This window comes from Patagioenas fasciata, chromosome 20 (assembly GCF_037038585.1).
Source record: "Patagioenas fasciata isolate bPatFas1 chromosome 20, bPatFas1.hap1, whole genome shotgun sequence".
NCBI classification, from domain to species: Eukaryota; Metazoa; Chordata; class Aves; order Columbiformes; family Columbidae; genus Patagioenas; species Patagioenas fasciata.
Genome location: NC_092539.1, coordinates 1,594,392 through 1,611,829, shown reverse-complemented (window position 1 = coordinate 1,611,829; position 17,438 = coordinate 1,594,392). Strand labels below are relative to the sequence as shown.

The 17,438-nt window shown below is 51.8% G+C and overlaps 1 protein-coding gene across 19 annotated transcripts in view; it reads left to right on the top strand.

Annotated features, from left to right (window-relative positions):
• The window catches only part of EXD3 (exonuclease 3'-5' domain containing 3), a 298,384-nt gene that overhangs the window by 174,693 nt on the left and 106,253 nt on the right, over positions 1-17,438 (top strand). The window contains exon 21 of one of the 19 annotated variants that reach the window (XM_071817371.1): positions 12,310-14,893. The exons of 17 other annotated variants lie outside the window; for them this stretch is intronic. In XM_071817371.1, coding sequence (XP_071673472.1) covers positions 12,310-12,312 — 3 coding nt within the window. In that variant the 3' untranslated portion in view covers positions 12,313-14,893. Of the gene's footprint in view, positions 1-4,692; positions 5,243-12,309; positions 14,894-17,438 lie in introns of those variants that run through there. One more of the 19 variants, XM_071817370.1, reaches the window with a different exon arrangement.

The window sequence follows — 17,438 nt, the reverse complement described above, 5'->3', positions numbered from 1 at the left end:
AGGAGTCAGAGGAGGAACACGGTTCCCTACAAACAAGGTCATGTGAATGGCTGTTTGGTGACAGGATGGAGTGATGGATGTGCGAGGATAATGGGTCACTGGGGAGTTAGCCTGAAAGCTGAAGCCTCTCAAAATGTGTCGGACATTGTGGAAAAGAAAGTTAAAAAGACATCCAGTAAGGCCAGACAGCTCCTCGCACAGCAGCCTGCCCCGCGGCTCCACCAGCGCTTCCCTTGGCTGATTGTTGCACGCTCCGATTTCTGACCACGCGAATGAGCTGGGCACTAAAATGTTGCTTGTGTTTCCTTCTGTGCTGGCAGCGGCCTGTGCCGAAGGGCTGAGCCTGCCCTCCGAGAGCCAACGCACCCATCGCCCGAGGGGCCTCCAGGCCAGCCCTGCCTGAGCGGGGCCTTCCTGGGATCAGCAGCATTTCGTGGCATTTACTGGAGGGCTCAGATTACCCCAGTGAAAATAATCGGTTATGCAAAGTTACGCTGTTTAGATTGGGTTTCTTCAGCGTGGCCAGTGAGGTGTGAAAGTCAATCTGCGCCGCAGACCCCGAGGGCAGTTCCTTGGTGCTCACTTGATACGATAGCGGCGGGTTTGGGTGGCGGGGAAAGCTGGCCCTGGGACGGGCTCAGAGGGACACAGGCGCAGGTGGGTACGGTGGGACTGGGCTCCTAAATCCAGCTGGGGCTGGGCAAGCGCCGAGAGGATGGTGCGAGGTTGTCCGAGAGGAGGGTGCGAGGTTTGGGTCTTGAGGGGCTGTGGAGCCGGGAGGAGGCTGGCTGGGCCGACCGTGGCTCCCGACTGAATGGTCTTCATTGTGGGTTTATCTGTTCACTTCTCTTCACAGACTCACTGTCACGCACTAAACAATAGTGTCATTGGTAAATTCCCGTGGTCGGGAGAAGGACTTGCTGCAGCTGGAGTGGTTCATGGTATCCATCTTTTACTTTTTTTCATGATCATGCTCCTTTTCTCCTTGATAGAACCACAGGTTTGGAGTTTCGATGCAGAAAAGTCCCTGTGGACCAGCAGCCCCTCCTGACTCTTTGCTGCTGCTGGCTGTGGGTTCTGTGTCGTTTCTGGGTTTGCTCCCAGTTTGAGCTGGTGTGTCAGCCCGTGGGGACGCTGCCGGTGACCAGCACCGCTGTGCCGCTAGTCCATCCGTAACGCCACAGCAAGGGCACGTAGGGCTCGGTGTGAGGGGCTTGCCGGCTGCTTAATGATGTTTATAAGCACCAGAGGATCCCAGGGTAATGAGGGGTGGCCCAAGGGCTGCTGTCTTGGCCAGGTAGCGCAAAACCAGCGGAATGGGAGCCCTACGGAAAAGCAGCACATGCGCATTTAATTGGGTGTCAGTTTATGCTGTCGCTGATCTGTGACTTGCCGCGGTAACATTCATATTCAGATTTAGTGCCAAAAACAATGCTCAGCTGCTTTCTTACTTCTTAATGAAAAATACCTCTTTAGGGTTACTTTGAAGTCCCCACCCCCGAAAATCCCCGCTATATTGTCATCATTGTTACTGTTAACAGCCCCTGCCAGTGTCGGAGCCTTTCCTGACAGATAGCTCCGCGGGGCTTTGTCCCACGCTTCAATTCAGCCCTATACTATGGACAGTTTTAAATGGCTAATGACAGCCCGCCCGGGGGATTTCTGCCAAGCTCTCAAAGACCTCCCAGGTTCAGAAGTGCAGGGTGTCCCTTTCCTGGGGCCAGCGCAGGACCAACGCGCACATTCTCCTACCTAAGCTGCGTCAGCCTAGTTATTATTTCGGTTGCAAAGCTCATCCATGGGTATATAGCTGGTTGCCGGGCAGAAGAGAGATATCTGTGTCAGTCGAGGACATGGAATAAATAGAGGAAAAAGGTTAGGTGGAAAGTATCCCCACTAGTTGGAGGCATTAGTGCATTTTAACATTTAAAATGTCCTTTTTGAAAGTCGCAGTTAAATATGAAAGATGAAGACAGGTTGTGAATCCGAGGTGCAACAAGATTCACTCTTCCCCAGTGTGTAGTGATGGTACAGTGATATTTCTGGGTTACAAATAGGAATGATGTCTGAACGAGCCGGGCCGTTTCCAGAGGAGAGACAGAAACGCTTGAGTCTGTCGGAAATGGGACAGGGACACTTGTGCTGTGATTTCATGAGAGTTTCGGGTCCGTGTAGGCGGCCACTGCTGCCACATGAACCCGTGCGCCCCCTCTCCCCACCCCAGTGCCTCTCTGAGCCCCTCGTGCCCCAGCACAAGTGCTGGTTTAGCTGCAGGGTGGTTGCATCGGGGAACTGATCCCAGTTGAAATGGACCTGTCAAAACCAGCTGGTTCATTTGAACCCAGCTCAGTGGGTGCTGACGCTGCCCAGGGCCCTGTGAGCGCAGCCCTGTGTGTCCAGTCGCAGACGAAGGAGAATTTGGCCGGTGCCGTGCTGTGCTGGGACGGGCGCCGTGTCCTCTGTGCCTGCCCAGGCTCGGCTCAGGAGATGAAGCCTCAGCCTCTCTCAGCCCTGCCCTGTTAATATCTGTTCATTTTGGACCCGGTTCAGAATCTGGTTTGGTTCAGACTGGAGCTTCAGCTGTATGAAAGAAGGACACAGCCGGGTGTGTAAGCGGAACCCGTACCGTTTTGATCAGCTTGTAGCTGATGTGCAGCTCGCCGCGGTTTTGCGTCGTGACCGAATACAGTTCACAGCTTCTGAGTGCATTTCTCACTTTATTCATAGTGAAAAGGGCTGTTCTCAGTGATTAGCAAATGGATTTCCCAGAGAATATGTTAAGAATTGGCTCATTGCTTGTGCTACCAAATGCAGCTAAATCTTTGTTCCTGGTAAAGGAATCAAAATTAATACATTCTCTTCTGTATTAATTTCACTTTTTATTGAGGGGAAAGCTGCTGTCTCTCAAAGGGCTGCTGTGTGTTTAACAGGGGTGCTGTGCTTTTAACAGGGGTGCTGTGCGTTTAACAGGGGTGCTGTGCCTTTAACAGGGCTGCTGTGCGTTTAACAGGGCTGCTGTGCCTTTAACAGGGGTGCTGTGCCTTTAACAGGGCTGCTGTGCGTTTAACAGGGGTGCTGTGCCTTTAACAGGGGTGCTGTGCCTTTAACAGGGGTGCTGTGCCTTTAACAGGGCTGCTGTGCCTTTAACAGGGGTGCTGTGCCTTTAACAGGGCTGCTGTGCCTTTAACAGGGGTGCTGTGCCTTTAACAGGGCTGCTGTGCCTTTAACAGGGGTGCTGTGCCTTTAACAGGGCTGCTGTGCCTTTAACAGGGGTGCTGTGCCTTTAACAGGGCTGCTGTGCCTTTAACAGGGGTGCTGTGCCTTTAACAGGGCTGCTGTGCCTTTAACAGGGCTGCTGTGCCTTTAACAGGGCTGCTGTGCCTTTAACAGGGCTGCTGTGCCTTTAACAGGGCTGCTGTGCCTTTAACAGGGCTGCTGTGCCTTTAACAGGGCTGCTGTGCCTTTAACAGGGCTGCTGTGCCTTTAACAGGGCTGCTGTGCCTTTAACAGGGCTGCTGTTGCACAGGGCAGCTGAGGCTTCGTTCAGCCTGAATGAAAAACTCGCTGCCTGTTGCTGAGAGGAAACTGGTGGTGGATGATTTACTTAGAAAGCCCTACAGCAACAAGGTTATAAATGAAGAGGGGAAACACCAGGAGCACTGTGATCTGAACCAGAGGAAATGCAGGAAGCCTTGAAGTGACCTTATGTAAATTCCTAATGATGAGACTTAATTGAACTCATTTTTTCCAGGGGTTGTAAAGATCAAAATAACAACAGCCTTGAAATGCAAAGGCCTCTACATAATGCATATGAATGTATGGTTGCATACAGGCGAAAACTGCCCCGGGTTTGTGTCCCCAGCCTGCCCAGCAGCTGGAGACTGGACCCAGATTTCCTCTGGGAGCTCCAAGCGGGGCAAGGGGAGTGCTCGAGGTGCAGAAGCAGCGCCTGGCGCCCCAGTCCTGCCATCCACCCCGTGTGGTTGCTCTGAACCCAGCGGCCTGGCGTGCGCGGGACGTGCGCGGCGCGGCTGGGACAGCGCTGTCCCCAGCCCGGCTCGTGGGGACCAGCACCCCAGAAAGCGCCGCGGAATCCCAGCGAGGAGAAACAGCAGCGCCGGAGGGGTCACCGCGCTGTGCCCTTCTCAGCGAGGTTGGTTCTTGACGTTAAATAATGCGGGCAGTGTGAGAGTGTCGGAAACTGATACAGAGACTGTCAAGACCAGATTGCTGAGCTGTTTCTAGAGCTTGAGATTTTATTCCTCTGTGCTTGCGTTCAGCTCTAGGATTCATTCTCCTCTGTTGTGTTAATGCATTGATGGTAACATGAAGAAGTGCTGATCTGGGGAGAAAAAGCAAGTAGTCACTGCTGTGAAAAATACTGATTCTGGTTCCTAAATTCGCTGGGCTGGTGTTTTGCAAGGGCTTGCAGAGTTTGGTACCCACATGCACTGAATGTCTGAAACACCAGGTGCCAAAGTGTCCCGAGTTTCACTCAAATACCAGATTAATTGATCTATTTAGATTCATAAACACCAGTAAAGAGCCAGAGGCTCTGACCCAGTGAGAAACTGCGGATGTGGCTGTGAACAACGGGCTAATGAAGATGAAAAACCTCCCCTGTCCAGAGTAATCCAAACACAGCCTTACGGACGAGCCTGCTGGCCCAAGTGCAGCTGTTTGTCTTTGCAGTAATCTGAACCCGGAGCAGAACCCTGAGAAGCAAAGGGGCCGGTGGCTGTTTGAACGTGGCGAAGGTCGCTTGTGCTGCTGCCTGAACCCAGGAGGTGCCGCGATGGAGGTGAAGCCGGTGCCACCGCGGCTCCAGGGCCAGCACAGCCCGGCTTCCCGGCTCCGTCCGACCCAGAGAGAGCGAGAAATCCGACGTCTTCCCTTCACAGGGAAGCTGGAAAGTCTTCTCTGTATTTAAAGTTCCCATGGCTGCGGTTGGAGTTTGGCACACAGTTGGCCACGGGGTTATCTGAGGTCATGTACTCAAATAGTTGTAGATAAAACAAGGGCCTGTTTGGATTGGAAATCTCCAGAGGGCTTTTCCTTTGCGCGCGGGTAATGATATTGCAGGAGGACGTGAGCCAAAGTAAAGATTCGGCTCCGTATGCAGTAGCTCAGTAAAATCAAATGAGCAATGGAAAAAAATGAAAAAAAAGGAAGAAAAAATAAAAATAAAATACTGTTTTCATTACGTTATTTTCTGAACTTGCTGTTGGGATGGAGGAATCGCAGCCAGGGAGAGGGAGCCGTGCAGCACAGGGCTCACCGTGCCGCTCTTCAGGAAACTCCCGGAGCTGCCGAATTCGCTTTTCGGCCACGTGGGCCTGGCGGCGGCTCAGCCCGTGTCCCCCCCCCCTGGCAGGACACTGCCAGGTCCCCCCAGCTCCTCTGCTGAGGGGTTGCTGCCAAATACCCCTACCAGCTGGGGCGCTTAGAGGAGGGAGAAGTTAATGGTGTTTGGAAGTTAAAGAGGGAATAAGATTCCGTCGGACTCTTTCACAGGCCCTTGGGCTTTTATGGGAAACTATTTAGTCACTGCTTAATGGAAGACTGCAGAGCAGAGCACATTTGGGCAAGAAACATGATTCAGTATTTTTCCAAGCTGCCATTAGAGAAAAGTGTGTGCCTGTAACAACAGCTCTTCCTTGTGCGCTGCCTGCTACAACCATCTTCATGGGTTCTCAGCCTCTTGTCACAAAAATAATGGAAATGCAAAAGCAAAATTACAAAGGTGGGGAGAAAATGAGGCCTTTGGGGACTTTCTGTGTCCCTGTGGTGGACTGTGCGGTGGTGATAGATGCTGCTATGAAAGCATTGGCCAACAGGGCGCGAGGAGGTGAAGATGAGACAGGAATGAGGAGGAGAAGGTGTTCACCGCACTGCACAGGGCGTGCGGCTCCAGGCGCCGGGGAGACCCAACCAGGACTTTCCTCGTGGTGCTGTGAGTCCTGCCCGGGCCTGGGGACGGAGCAAGGGCTGCGAGGGCTGCGCGGGGTCAGCTTTGCTGCCCATCAGGGAGCAGCTCCGTGTCCTGCCCGGTCTCTACGGCTCGAGCTCTCAGCTCCCACGCAGGGGTCTGGTACGAGGAACCCCCTGCCCACACCTGAGCGCCCCGCGGAGCACGGTTGGGCAAGTCCTGCCAAGCTGCTCTCCTTCAGGCACACGGCACTGTGCTGGTGGCGTGTCGGCAGCGCCAGAACACGCTGGTCCTGAGCGAGGAGTTGCTTTTTGGGGAGAGAGTGTGTCCCACACCATGCGGGGTCACCCAGACATTGCACTGACCTGCTGCGTGTCCCTTCCTCTGAGAAAGAGGAAAACCTGGTACAAATACAAATTTCATTTCACAGAACCACAGGATGGTTTGAGTTGGAGGGACCTTCCCAGCTCCCCCAGTGCCCCCCCTGCCATGACAGGGACATCTTCACCAGCTCAGGTTGCTCAGAGCCCCGTCCAGCCTGGCCTGGGATGTCTCCAGGGATGGTTCATCCACCACCTCTCTGGCCAACCTGGGCCAGGCTCTCACCACCCTCAGGGCAACAATTTCTTCCTCATGTCCGGCCTGAATCTCCCTCCTTTAGTTTAAACCATCACCCCTTGTTCTGTCGCAACAAGCCCTGCTAAAAAGTCTGTCCCCATCTTTCTCATGGGCCCCTTTTAAGCACTGAAAGGCTGCACTGAGGTCTCCCCGGAGCTTCTCTTCTCCAGCTGAACAGTCCAGCTCCCTCAACCTGTCCCCAGCACAGCTGTTCCAGCCTCGGGTCATTCCTGTGGCTCCCCTGGCCCCTCTCCAGCAGCTCCATGTCCTGTGTAGAAGTTATCTGAAGATAGCTTGCAGCTTGGTTACGCTTGTTTATTGTGTTGGTTTTACGATTGCTTGCTGAGGAACTCCAGATGTGATGTTTTGTTGGTGGCTGTGGGTGCAAGGAACCCAATTCCTACCAACTTTAGTGGGATTTACATATCCTGCTCCTCTGGCTGCTGAGAATTCAACCTCAGCCAACAAATCTTTATCTACATCTTTGTTAGAGGTCACTCAAGGTGCTTCGTGGAGACTCTGGGAGTTTGAAACACTGAATTAATCAATCGGTTTATTTCTGTCCCCTGTCTGGATGGAAACAATGTAGGTTTCTGGCGCAGTTTCTGGAGTTTACTTCCTCACGATTCAGTTTCTGCTCGTAGATGCTTCAAATGTATATTCACATTCCTTCTGTGAAGCCCGTTTGTTAGCAGGGAAGGAGTCACCAAAAGGTCACATATTCATCAGGATTCATTTTTAGAAAAGGAACAAGGCTGCGTGCGTGTCTCCTTGGAGCATTGGCCATGCTTTTCTCCTTATAGGGAGTATTTCAATAATGGCAACACTGGAGTTCTTCAGCTTATGGGGATGTACAGCCATGTTCCCAGTGAGCCTTAGCTGCAGTCAGTGCCACCGGCCCCTTTTCTCTCTCTTTGCATCCTGTGGTTTTATGTGGTGCATGTTACTACAACCTTTTCTGTACCTTGTAGACATGGTGGTTTTTAATATGGTTACGGTGTGCTTTTAGCACTTATCTCCATAACAAATTGCTAATCAAATACTTTAGGTGTATAGTATTTCATCAAAAACACTTTTGAGCTGCTGGGTTTCTTTCTGAGCATGCACTGGGACAAAACGAGTCCTTCCTGACCAGAGGAGGGAAAGCAGGAGGGCTCGGCACTTCCAGGGGTCCTTCTGCCGGCGTACAGACCTGTGTACAAATGAACCGTTTCTTCCTAGAAGCCTTGAGTGCAGATCTCCTTTGGGTGAGGGTTGGAGAGCAGCGACTCGGTACCCGTTCCTGTGTCTGTGCTGTCCCTGCAGCCCCGGGCAGCGTCACCCGTCCCAGCGCCGGCGGGAAGGGGACAGGGTGACTGGTGTGTCAGGAAGCACTGACAGGCCGTGCCCTTCCAGCTGAAAGCCAGACGGGACAAGTTAGCTTCCATTTTTTAAATATTTTGTAGGAATATGAACTATTTCCCGAATTCTGTGTTGTGTTAGTGCTTCGTGTCGTGTGCCTGCGCTGCCTTTGAGACCAGAGCAGAAGCTTTGCTGCTGCATTTGCATTTCTTATGGGCCCCTTTTAAGCACTGAAAGGCCGCACTAATGTCTCCCAGAGCTTCTCTTCTCCAGCTGAACAGCCCAGCTCTCTCAGCCTGTCCTCCCAGCAGAGCTGTTCCAGCCCCGGGTCACATACAGAGACCTGCTGCTGACATTGCAGCCCGTGTCTCTCTCTTACCTTTCTCAGGTATAACCCACAGAACGGTATCTGAGTCTAGCAGATATTTGGCTATCTAGCCAAATATTACTTTAATACTACACTATTGCTGTCTAGCTAGCAATATTACTTTAGCTCCAGAGACTTGACAGAAGCACCAAGGGCCTGGCTTGCAGCGCGCCGGCCAAAGCGGGAGGCTGGGGCAGGCATTTGTCACCGAAGGTCTGTGTGATTTAACTGAACACGCACATCCGGCAGTTTTATGACAGAGACATTTTGCACTTTTTTCCCCAGCAGTAGAGCAAAATTAATCAGAAACGCTTTGGAACAACAACTGTTCCATAGCGATGGCGGTGCGGGTGCGCGGGGAGGCCCATCCTCCTGGCAGCTCCCACCTAATTTGCTGAGACATTCAACCGCCTTTAAATCTCCACTAGAGAATTTTCGCATTGCTGGTCGTGGGTCACTTGTGCTAATTTGGCATCTCTTTTACAGCAATTTACATTTTTCTTTCAGCACAAACACTTATCGTCTCTAATAATGAGAACGCTCCTGTGCTGGGTTTTGGGGGTGGTGGTGAAAGTAGTTCAGATCTGAAGAGATGCAGCTGTTCTCCTTGGCTCACCAGCGCGTTTCAGGCATTTGTTGAGCCTACAGAGGAAACACATTCTTAAAGTCTGTGTCAGGAAACCGGCTTCGAAGGCAGAAAAGTCGTGTGAATTTTCAGTGTTCCTGTAAGACCTATAATTTGTTACAGCACCATGGGTGCCGCAGTTTGTTTGTGGTGTAGCTTAGTGAAGCCTCACGGGATTTACACTGCAACACATTTAGCAGATTTTAATCTAACGTCGCTGAGCTGAATGAGAAGTCGCCGTATGAGAAGGCTGGGTTGGAACATGTGGTCATGAATATATAGAGACCTGCTGCTGACATGAGTCCAGGACCGTGGGTTCCAGTGTAACCTGGCCAAGAAATGAGCTCTTGTTGGTGCAATACAAGTAAGACTGTTCCTAAATAATTGAACAAGAAACATGTGAAGCAAGTTGGAGACCCTGCCCTGTCCTGCACATCCCAGAGGGGGACGAACAGCGAGGCAGTTGTGCCTGATGCTGGTGGGCTTGAAGGCGCTGGAGAGACCATTTACCAGGGGATCTGAAGGATGTTTTATTTGGTGCAGTTTATGGAGGTGCCAAGACCTTCTGGAGGAGGCCAGTGGTACATGAGAGACTGTGAGGTCTGTGAGAGCTCTTGCACAAGCGAAGTGCACGGCAGAGACCAGAGCAGAAGTGGTAGAGCAGAGCTGGGCGCTGGTGGCCCAGGCACCCTGTGCAGAGTCCCAGAGGGGCCGTGGCCTCGGCGCAGATGGAAAAGGAGGTGGTGGGACTGAACCTGGCTTCTCGAATAGTCTTTGCAGATTCCCCCTTCTGTGCCAGCAAGCCTTGATTTCAGTTTTAAAGTAAAAACCTCAATTCAAGATCAATCCTTCAAGCCGAGGTAACGTTTTTCCAAAACATAAAAGTCCAAACCAGCTACTTCCCAGGAGCAAGAGACCTCTGAGGTGATTATTTGTGTGTTGCTTGTCCAAGTGACAATGATTAAAGGTTTCCCAGCAGGCTCGTTCCCTCATTAGAGATTTGAGCCTCTGCTTTGAAGTTCCATCTCCAGCTGGAAACTCACACAAACCTTTGGACCAAGAGCACATTTTCCTCTGAAGTATTTGGTATCGATGCTTCGGTACAAATCTACCGTTTGTGTGCAGCTTCTGCTTTGGGACTCGTCTGCCTTGGCACAACACAGAACTGGCAAACTGGGATTACTGAATGAGGGAAAAATCCACGTTGCCCTGGAAAGGTACCTGGGGACCTCAGGATGTCCTGCTTTGAGATGGACTCTCATCACAACCATTTTGGGAGATGGAAGTATTTTGTATTCCTCCCCTTTCTTCTCTGTGAATACAGAAACTTTTAACTCTCCTCCGTACCAGTAGTGGATCTCCTGGAAGTACAGAGCATAACCCTTTGTGGTTTTGGAATTAGGGAATCTTTGAAACAGAACTGTGAAAGGCAGCTCCTGTTTCGGCAGCTGGAGGTGGGGTGCAGGTGCAGGTGTGAAGGTGACGCTGCGTGCGGGTGCGGAGGCCGAGGCACACGGGACCGCGCTCCCTGCTTGGAGCAGTCGTGGGAGGGCATCTGTTTCTTCTCTTGAAAATGCATTGCTAAGGGACCCAGGAGAAACAAGTGGCCTGCGGACAAGGTCACACAGAATCCCAGAATGTGAGGGGTTGAAGGGCCCTGGAAAGCTCATCCAGTGCAATCCCCCCATGGAGCAGGAACACCCAGCTGAGGTTCCACAGGAAGGTGTCCAGGCGGGTTTGAATGTCTGCAGAGAAGGAGACTCCACAACCTCCCTGGGCAGCCTGGGCCAGGCTCTGACACCCTCACCAGGAAGAAGTTTCTTCTCAAATTTCAGTGGAACCTCCTGTGTTCCAGTTTGCACCCATTGCCCCTTGTCCTGTCACTGGTTGTCACCCAGAAGAGCCTGGCTCCATCCTCCTGACACTGCCCCCTCCATATTGATCCCCATGAATGAGTCCCCCCTCAGTCTCCTCTTCTCCAGCTCCAGAGCCCCAGGGTCCAGTCACCCCAGGAGGGCCCTGCAGGTGGTGGCTGTGGCCCGTGCGGTCCGGCGCATGCCTGGACTCAGTGCTCGAAGACATTAACACCGCCCATGTGTGACCACGGCACTAAATGTGCTCTTGTTGCTGCCGCTGTGGTCGACCAGCCAGGCCGGTAGGCTGGGATGGATGCTGGATCGCTGCATCTTATTGCAGGGCTGCTTGGTAAAGGCTTTCAGAAAGCATTTCCACGGAAGAAAGTCCTGTCTCATCGTCCGGCCCCCACCCCCAGCCACAAGCATCTTTGTGTAGCCCTTCCTCATCGATGTTTTCCCATGGCAAGAAGTGCCTAGTTCAGAAAGCATCAGCCCCAAGCCCTTTGATCTTTTCTTTCTCAAGAGAAAAAAGATTAAAAAGAGACAAGAAGTTAAGGATTTGTGAGGGGGAACGGAACATGAATAGCAAATTCTGCTGCGGAGGTCGCCTCCCCCCGGCTTTCTTCCTGTGTGATGGGGAGGAGGGAAGGGTGCGGGGGGTGCTGGGGACCCCGGGAGGAGGGGAGTAAATTGGGGGCAGAGCAGTGGGGGTGGAGTGGCGAAGCCCTTCAAAAGGAACAATGCTTGCAGGCTCCTGCATTGTTAGGTGGCCCTTCACAGAGAGTGCCATGAATACAGGTTATAAATTCTTTGGCCATTGAGAGAGCTCTCCAAACCTGACTCCATCCTGCACTAAACCGGGCCTGAGCCCTATCAGTTGCATAGCAATGAATTCATTTACATCTGGATGGTTAATCTCCAATTCACTTGACAGTTTATCTCACCCTCGGAAGAGCGAGCGGTGCGGTGCCTGCTCCATTGTGCTGCAGCCAGGCCGGGAGCATCAGCCAGGCTAGCACCTCGTTCTTGTGCGCAGCAAAGATGAGGAGGGTGGCTGTTGCTATCCAGCTTATGAAACACACAGTTATTACCCCAAGCCGCTTGATTCTGCGGTACTTTCACTTGGCATCCTCCCCATCCTTACCCTTGGTCTCTTCAATGTGGAAATGCCACATCCCTCCCTCAGTTGTTGCCGCAGTACGACTGAAGTACTGCTTTCCTAACACCAGTGTCATTCGACGAACGATATTCACAATCCAGAACTGTTTAATTTGTTCTCATTTGCTGAGGTGTCTGGATTCTGCACTGATTTCGACCTCTGGCTGTTGTGCACAGATCCCCAGGAGGAAGCGCTGCGGTGTGCTCAGCAGAGCATCCCCAGGGGGCCAGGGGCCGAGCCAAGGGGGTCCCACGGGGACGGGACAGGCGGCGCTCGCCCAGGCCCCAGCGAGGGGAGGCCGGTCTCTGAGCCAAGGCCGGTTCAGCAGTGCTGGTTCGGCCCATAGTGACTGAAGAAATAATTAAAGTACCACACGTCTGCCCTGGTTTTGTTAAAAACAAGTTTCTCTTTTAGTGAATGTGCCTGTCAGCTAAAGCTTCATATGAGCTGCATTTTCCTGGAGAACAGATCCATGTTTTGGTGAACACAGCAATGGATGTGAGGCTATTGATAAGGACAGAGTCACATCTCGCGAGAGGGGCAACGAGAAACAGGTGACCAGAAACTGACCAACGGAGTCTAACATCCCATTCACGTGAATACTTCATATGAAAGTGGGAGAGCACGAGGATCCCGGCCCTTTTCCTTATGGCGACATTAGGAGAGGACCTTGCGAGTCGTCCCTGCGAACTGAGGCCAGTGACAGACTGAATCCAGCTCCGGTTGCTGCAGAGTCCAGTCCAGGACTTCGGCTGCCAGCTCTGCAGTTCTGGAAGTTCCAAGATTGGTTTTGTATTTTTTGTATTATTTTCTCTATTTTATCAGTAGCATCAGTAAAACATTTTTAATTTTTCCAGCTCTCTTCTCTCTGTCCTTCTTTCCTTCCTGATCACCTGTCCTGAGTGGGAAGGGGAAGAGGGGGTTTACAGTACATCTACCAGGGTTTTATTGTCACCCCGCAATCAAACCCGTGACAGCGTCCGACTGCGCAGTGCTGTGTGCAGAGAACTCGTTGCCGTGAGGCTGCGTGTGCACGGGGAGGTGAGAACACGGGCTGTTGTGGCAGATCGACCGGCTCCCTGTTTGCATTAGGGAAGTGGCTCAGGAAAGGAGACATCAGGGGTCAGAGGACGAAGTTAAGCATGAGAATTCCTTGATTTACGTGTATTTTTATGCTCCAACTTCAGTTTCCTGCAGCCAGTATTTGTATGTGTTTGATGTGGTTTGGACATGATCTGTAAAAGGGCCACTCTAAATTAAAATATCCCTCTTCTTTTATCTGGAGTGTCTGCGAATCTTTAACCGGTCTTTTTGTTTCTTCTAACACACAGCACGCTCAGTTCTGCTCCGGTCACGAGAATGATGTCTGAAAGGTTTAGTGTGGTTAACACTAAACAGTGAAAACCAGTGAGGTAAAGCAAAAAGTGATGTGAATTTAACATCTGAAGTAGAGGTGGGAAAGCAACTTTGGCTTTTCTGTAAGTACTAAAGAATCTTTCATTTGTCTGGAACCAGGACAGTCAGAAATGTTTCCTTTGGTGATGAAAGCTCAAATTGTCCCAAAGTCACAAGCAGCGAGCGGCTGAAACTTGAAGTGAAGCTTCCAGAGATCCGTAATGAGCCCATACCTGCGGGGCTGCTCCTGCTCTTCTGTCCCTCTCACCTCTCTTTGGGAGGACCTGGAGCGTGAAGCTCACAGTGAGCAGCGGCTTAACCAGAGACCTGTGCCAGCCTGTGCGGTGAAATACAGTGGGGTGGATATTGCGTTCTTGAGGAACGCTGCTCGTAACATTAATAATACAGTGAGCACCGTACAAGCACAGGGCAAAAGGCACATCCCACCCTCCAGGATTTATCCTGTAAGTACAAAGATGGAGACAGAATGGAGAATACGAGGGGGCTGGAGCACAAGTGTGATGGGAGCGGCTGAGGGACCTGGGGGGTTCAGCTGGAGAACAGGAGCTGAGGGGAGACCTTCTGATCTCTGAACTGCCTGAAAGGAGCTTGGAGCCGGGGGGGTCGGGCTCTGCTCCCCAGGAACAAGCGCCAGGAGCAGAGGAAGGGGCTGTTGGCAGCCCTGCGGGTGTTGCTGTGCTGGCTGTAGGTCGGGGATCAAGTCAGGAGGTTTTCACAAGAGGACACACAGTGGAACTTGCTTTTTTGCGGTGAATTGATATTTTCTTTAAAAAGGCCTGTTGTACTCCAGCCTGGCCCATTTCCCATTCCTTGCTTTACCCAACCTCAGAGCGCTGTGGTTCTCCTGCTGCTGGAAACCCAGGTTGTGTTTCCCCTTCCGAGTCCCCAGCAGAGTCCTTGCAAGGTTTGAGCTGTTGCTGTGAGCAAACTGGCGTTCATTTCTTTCTGCTTCTTGTGAGATCAGCCATTTAATGTCAAGGTGGGAGAGGCTGGGGTAGGCCAGCTGCTGGGAACGACCCGCTGAGAAATAAGGTGATCAATCGCTGGAACAGCCCCGATACCAACACAGTGCATCCTCCGGCCCTTGGGGTCGTTAGCCTGGGATTTAGTGTCATTTTGGTGTGTGATAGCGGAGCAAAGACTTATCCAAGCAAAATTGTTGTTTTATCCTGAAAATCTACAGGGGGATTCAGTGTTCGGTAAATAAATTAATGGATGTGAAAAAGCAACATCCTGTTTCAGACCATGATAAAGTGGCTTTCCTACAGAAACAAGACAGGGTCATGGGTTTTTATGCTTCTTTTTGTGCCCAAGTGGGAGAGTGAGGACTCATTCCATCCCTACTCTGCCTTCACAGCTCCTCATCTAGCGTGTAAATGCCTTTTTATTGTGCCGTGGTGCAGGAGCAGATTGCTGTTCCTTGTTTCGGAGCCTAGTGACCCACAGCCATCTCTCCATGTGAAATACGTCCTCTATCTCTCTTATCTGGTTTGTGGCTTTTGTTTTTAAAACAGCCTAACACAGCTTTATTTTATTTCACTTCTGTGTACATGTTTAAATAAAAATAAATTATAATAAATAGCATTCATGTAAATATTATGGTTAATATTTAAACTGCACACAGTTAGGATGCTCAAAGTCGTGTTTCCCGTTCCAGCTAACGAAGCCCCTTGCTGCCTCGCTCTATCGTCTGTAGAGCGGAACACGGAGCCCGTGGTGCCCGTGGGATGCGGACAGGACGGGCTGGGACTCTGCACTTGGCACTTTTGGCATTAGCACATCTGAAATTTCAGTCGTAACTTCTCACTGTCTCAGTTGCTTGTGTCTAAGTTCCTCACATTGTTTTGTTTTTTTTTAACTAAAAAACCAGTTCTTTTATTTCTTCTGCTGAAGTGGAGCTTTGTGTGTGCTGGGCGAGCGCAGGGCGCTTGGTTCTGGACGCGGCGTCACCATCTGTACGTGGGGTTTCCTTGTGCAGGCGCAGGGGTCGGTGTCGCGCTCAGGACTCTCCAGGCCAAGGCCAAAGGTTTGAGTTCTGTTGGTTTTATAAGCAGGTTTAGAATTTACAGTCGCACCCAGGATTGTCGAGGGTTTAGATTGTCAAGGCAAAGAAGGACAGAGAGAAGAGAGCTGGATAAATGAAATGTGTTTTACTAGTGCTACTGATAAAATAGAGAAAATAATACAAAATATACAAAACCAATCTTGGAAGTCCCGAAACTGCAGAGCCGGCACCCAAAGTCCTGGACTGGACTCTGCAGCAACCGGAGCTGGATTCAGTCTGTCACTGGCCTCAGTTCGCAGGGACGACTCGCAAGGTCCTCTCCTAATGTCACCATAAGGAAAAGGGCCGGGATCCTCGTGCTCTCCCACTTTCATATGAAGTATTCACGTGAATGGGATGTTAGACTCCGTTGGTCAGTTTCTGGTCACCTGTTTCTCGTTGCCCCTCTCGTGAGATGTGACTCTGTCCTTATCAATAACCTCACATCCATTGCTGTGTTCACCAAAACATGGATCTGTTCTCCAGGAAAATGCAGCTCATATGAAGCTTTAGCTGACAGGCACATTCACTAAAAGAGAAACTTGTTTTTAACAAAACCAGGACAAGGATGCATCTGGGAAATGTCTTAATTAGCTGATGATCATCACATATTTGTGCTCAGCTGTCTGAAAACCAGCCCTATGGGGCTGCATGAAATGCTTGTGTTTGGGTGGGTGTTTGTTGGTGTCTGGGTGCAGGAATCGCTGCTAAATTTACTCCTGGAAAACCTGGGGCTGTGCTGGATTGTGCAGGAGTCCTGTACAGAGCCTGCAGCTCTCTGTGAGTATCTGTTATCTGCCATGACGAAAGCCAGATGAGTAATTGCTGCTACTTATACTGTTGAACTTTCCTAAAGAAATTCTCCACTGGGTTAAGAACAAGCATGACAAATCTCGACCCACAGGGCTGGAGGCGGGGAGTGGTAACTTATAAGCCATGAAAAACAAAATTTCTGTATGGAAAATGGCTTCACACCGTAACACTTGGCACTCACCCTTCCACGCTTCAACCTGCGCGGTCGGCGCAGCCAAGAGAGAAGGGGGAGTGAGTCGCTGCCTTCAGCCATTACAGTAATTACCCTTCCCGGGTGCCAGATGCAGCCTGCTGCGGGGTTTGCGTGACGGCACGTTCGGCAAGCAGACTGTTGTAAACCAGCGGTTTTTTGGTCTGGGCAGGGGCGACCTGGCCCCGGGCGATCCGCAGATGGAAGTAACACCAGGGCACTTGTGGGGAGCGCTGGAGGCCAAGGGCAGCGCTTCGCTCCAGGGGCTTCAGACCCCCCAGGGCTGAGCAGAGCTCTGGGCTGCTCTTTGGTGGCTCTTGGGGTTTTCAAGGGCTCCTGCCTGTTTTTAGGGAGCTGCAAACAGGAGGGCAGAGCTGCCGGGGACACGGGGTGCTGACGGAGCTGTGGCTGTTCACGGAGCATCCCGAGCGCAGCCCTGGGGATGGTTCCAGTGCAGACTCGGGGTGCTGCAGTTGCCTTGGGGGTGGCAGTGGAAGGAGACGCCAACACGAGCCGTTGTCCCCCGAGGCCATCGCTGCGGCTGCCCTGGCGCTGTCCCAAGGGCTACAGGCAGAGCGGGACCCAGTCCCCACACCACAACGTGCCACAGTCCCAAAGCCGCCGCAGGACCCCGTTCACAGGTCCTTGCTGATGGTGGTGGGAACGTGGCAGAATTTTCCCACAAAGCCCCCAGTTCACCCCGACCCCCCTGGCAGACCCTTATTCCTGCCTGTTTTCCCCCAGAGCTCCCAGGGCCGCGGTACTTGGGGGGCAGAGGGAGGTGTCACCCAGGTGAGGGTGGCGGGTCCTTCAGCCACCATGGAGGTGGTGGAGTGGCTGGGAAGGGTTAACCAGAGGGACTGCTCATGGTGCTGCTTTGCTGTGGCTCTGAGGGCTCTACCTGTGGCCTGCTCCCTGCCTGCCGAAAGTGGGGCTACAGGCAGGATTCAAACCTCACAGGAATACCCCAAAAAACACTGTTTTCTTCTTGAACTAATGCAAAAAACAAAGCGCTTGTTTCAGCGCTCGCCTGCTCTTTCAAACTGGATGGAATCCTGGAGTTTTTAAAAGAAAACAAAG